The 4144-nt window shown below is 46.4% G+C and overlaps 1 protein-coding gene across 1 annotated transcript; it reads left to right on the forward strand.

The window, feature by feature from the left end:
* The first annotated feature begins 1174 nt into the window (after window positions 1-1174).
* Window positions 1175-3671, forward strand: ATP5IF1 (ATP synthase inhibitory factor subunit 1). The gene is made up of 3 exons (XM_003989765.5): window positions 1175-1336; window positions 1426-1511; window positions 3399-3671. Exons 1-3 carry the CDS (start codon window positions 1250-1252, stop codon window positions 3550-3552), a joined length of 327 nt encoding a protein of 108 aa, XP_003989814.3. The 5' UTR covers window positions 1175-1249; the 3' UTR covers window positions 3553-3671.
* Window positions 3672-4144: the final 473 nt, after the last annotated feature.

Genomic DNA, 4144 nt, shown 5'->3' on the forward strand with positions numbered 1-4144 from the left:
ACATAATCAAGAAACAACAGTATCTGAGAACTAGAAACAGAATTTCTGAAACTAGAATGGCACTTAAATATCATCTAGAAACACAGCAAAGTATTACCACTACGTAGTGATCTTATAAGTGATTATTATTTCTATCCTTCTGCTTTTGTGTTTTTCCAAGTTTTATGCTATCAACATTTGAAAATGTGCCCTGCAGGTTATTTCCTCTCATTTAAGTCATAAAAACCAGGGTTGGTATTTCTCCAACCAAAAGTTGATCAATAAAACAGTTCCACAACTTCATGGAAAGTAATGAAGGTATTTTTATAATTACGAACAAGATAATCTGGCCCAACCCTCTCCTCTAAAAGGAGGAAAAAAACTGAACTCAGAGAGAGAAAATGACTTAGGAAAAGGTTATAACTCCTACGATCTTGTTCACACTTGTTAGATGGCTTTAGGAAGGTCAAAGCAAAGCCTTCCCTAGACTCCTACTTATGGTCTTTTCCACTTCATTACTTCACATTACCAAAAGTCCAGCTATCAAGCCTATTTGATTGCATATTAATGCATTTTACAAATATTAAATTCAGTGCCTACTTGATCAGGCCCTGATAACTTTAAATGGTGAAAAGTGCAAAGACAGAGAGAGAAAGAACAAAACAGAGCTATAATAAAATGACTAATGAGGTCAGGGAGGGTTTCTGAGAAGGTGACATTTAAGCTGCAACTTGAGTGAAATGTCAATACAACAAAAGAACACTGGCATCTCTTAAGAGACTACATATATATATACACACATATACATTTACAAAAATTTTCCCCACAACCCTAAGTCGGAGCATCCTGGACATAGCCCCCCAACCCCTACATTAGCCATCTTTTTGATGCTAGTAGCCCAGGAAAGGGAAGGCTTTCTTTGTGTGTTTAATAACTTCAGGATTGGAATCGCGGTATGGGGTGGATGCCACAACTCAGTCTGACAGGTCCAAGAGCTCAAAATCCGACTTCTGACTGAGTTCCTCCTCCATTATTATTCTTGTCCTTTGGCCCCAAAGCCCTTGTTAGAGATTGGCTAAGAATAGGCCCGCCTCTCGCTCAGGATTCGCCGCGAACTGCAGGAACCCCTCCCCCTCCACCTCATTATTTGCTACTCTTAGGTAAGTCCCGCCTCTCCATGGAAAAGATTGGCTGCGTGGCTCCCAGCGTCGTTAGCGCCTGCTGGGAGTCTGCGCCGCCAGGGACTTGGAAAGGTGCGGTTCTGACAACAATGGCTGTCACGGCGTTTGCTGCGCGAGTGCGGCTAGGCGTGTGGGGCGTTAGGGCCATGCAGGCCCGAGGCTTCAGCTCCGAACGGGTACGCTGGCAGGAGTATCCGTTGTCCCATCCCTGAGCGCGGATCCCATCTCTTCGCACCTTTACCGATGTTCTCGTCTCTCTCCGCAGTCAGAGGACTCCCGCGCGGGTTCGATCCGGGAGGCCGGTGGGGCCTTCGGAAAGAGAGAACAAGCTGAAGAGGAACGATACTTCCGGTGAGGCCCACGGAACCCCGAATCCAGTCCGAGATCTCTCAGGGCCTTCGGATCCTACTTAAACTTCCAGTCCCCCTACCCTTCCCTCCCTGGTGCCCTAGGGGCGCCCATCCCCCAATGGAATTCGCAGGACCTGTACTTAGTTACCCCTCACACTTGAGGTCACGACTGTCGCCACTTATAGGACGCTCCCCTGCCAAATAGTCCAGAGGCCCTTTTGGGGGCCTAATGCCATTTCCACCCGCGCGTCTCCAAAATTCTCAAACCGTGGCTCAACTCTTCCTGAATCATTTACCATGCCCACCCAGGGAATTCTCCCCTGGCCGTGCGAAGTGGCTTCCAGATTCTTCCAAGAGTGTCTAGATCCCACTGCCCAATATTTGCAGACCTTCTGAGCCTGCTTTCCGTGGCCCTCACCCACTCTTTAACCCCTCTAAATTCATTTTTCTCCTCCACATGGATGAACTCCCTGACTCTTCAGACCCTCAGCCATTTCTAGACCCTCATGCGTCTCCATTTCGGCCAGAGTGAGTGGGTCACAGGAGCTGGTGGCAGCTGCTTTTGGTTGGAATCCTCCTCCCGCACTTCTTGGAGACTTTTGCCCTGCCTAGCCTAGCCCAGCCCAGCCCAGCCCAGCGTCTGGGCTGGATAGATTTCTCTCCTGCATAAGAGTGGAGAACAGGCTGAACCTAGCAAGTCTTTCCCACCCCTTAGTTATCCTCTTCTGACTTCTACCCCCAGTGGGGAGCAGCTTGGAACTAATCTTCTGTTTGTTTGTCCTTTGGTCTATCTTTTCACTTCTGCCCTTTCTTACTCACTCTTAAGAATTATCACCATGGGAGCACTTGGGTGGCTCAGTTAAGCATCAGACTCTTGGTTTTTGGCTCAGGTCATGATCCCCCAGTTTGTGGGTTCAAGCCTGGCATCCGGCTGCGCACTGACAGTGTGGAGCCTGCTTGGGATCCTGTCTCTCTCTCTCTCAAAATAAATAAACTTAGAAAAAAAATTATCACCGGGGCACCTGGGTGGCTCAGTCGGTTAAGCGTCCAACTTCGGCTCAGGTCATGATCTCACAGCTTGTAAGTGTAAGCCCCGCGTTGGGCTCTGTGCTGACAGCTCGGAGCTTGGAGCCTGCTTCAATTCTGTATCTCCCTCTCTCTCTCTCTCTGTCCTTACCCTGCTTGTGCTCTCTGTGTCTCATAAATGAATAAATGTTAAAAAAAAAAAAAATTATCACCATGCCAAACCAGAGAGCCAAGGCAAAGCCCTTAGGGACCATCTAATTGGGCCTCCACATTTTACGTGAAGGAAAACCGAGGCCCAAATGTAGCCAAAGCAACATTTGAATGTCCCTTCTTGAGACCTAAATTGAGCTGCCAATACTTTTTTTTCTTTACCCTTCATTTTGGCCTTTTCAGTGAGCCATGCATTTCCCTATGCAAAGAAAGCCCCCTAGATAAATTGAGATAGGACATGGGTATTTGTCCTTTAACAATACCCCTTTGTCCATACATCCCTCCTTTTGCTCTTTTTTTCCACAAAAAAGGGATTCTGGTCTCTGGGTGGTTCCTGTCGTAAGGTGTTGGGGACTTAATGTCACACCACTCTGGAGTTTTCTAAAGAGAAATCTGAAAGGAATAACTCACAAACGATGGAATTTCAGGCACTGGCACCAGGATAATGGAATCATTTGGTCATCTCCTAAAGATGGATATATCCCGAGATGGAGTATTCTATCACTGGTGGGGTTTAGGATAGAAGAGGGTGACCAGCCAGACTCCCATGGGATTGGGACTGCTGTTCTTTGCCTTAGGTATTGTGGGTTATGCTTAGAGATCTCTGCGGGATGAAGGATTGGGATTAAACACAGCCACTGTGTCCTTGTAGAGCGCGCACTAGAGAACAACTAGCAGCCTTGAAGAAACACCATGAAGATGAGATCAGTCATCATATAAAGGAGATTGAGCGTCTGCAGAAAGAAATTGAGCGGCACAAGAAGAAGATTAAACATCTCAAACGTGATGAGGAGGAAGATGATTAAATGCACACAGTTCCCATAGAATGGCTATGTATTGTTGCTCACTTCTATGTAAACATAGTCCTGGTTTTATTAAATATCTGTGTGCTGCCAACAGATTACAATAAATTATCATCGGTGAATTGTGTCGAATGCCTTCTTCCACTGTCTGGAAAGGGGTAAGAGGGACATACTACTGGACTGCTAAAATGAATCAGACAGGGTACCTGCAATAGGGAACTCAAAGAGCACAGTGTGATAAGTGCTATGCAATTTATGGGGCAGGGGGCTGTGACACAAGGAAATTCCCTCTTCCTTTCTGGTACTAGTCAGAGGTGTTCAGAGAAAGCCTCTTGAAAAACAAACCCTAATCCAAGACCTGAGGTTAAGAGCAGCCTGGAAAACAGGAATGATAGGATATCATTCAAGGCACCATCAGTCCATTTTGCATTTATAAAAGGATTAGAAAGGGGTACCTCGCTGGCTCAGTCGGTAGAATGCGCTATTCTTGATCTCAGGGTCATATGTTCAACCCCCATGTTGGGTGTAGAGCTTACTAAAAATAAAAATTAGAAGGCACCTGAGTGGGTCGGTTGGTTAAGCATCTGACTTCAGC

This window comes from Felis catus, chromosome C1, assembly GCF_018350175.1.
Source record: "Felis catus isolate Fca126 chromosome C1, F.catus_Fca126_mat1.0, whole genome shotgun sequence".
Classification (NCBI taxonomy): Eukaryota; Metazoa; Chordata; class Mammalia; order Carnivora; family Felidae; genus Felis; species Felis catus.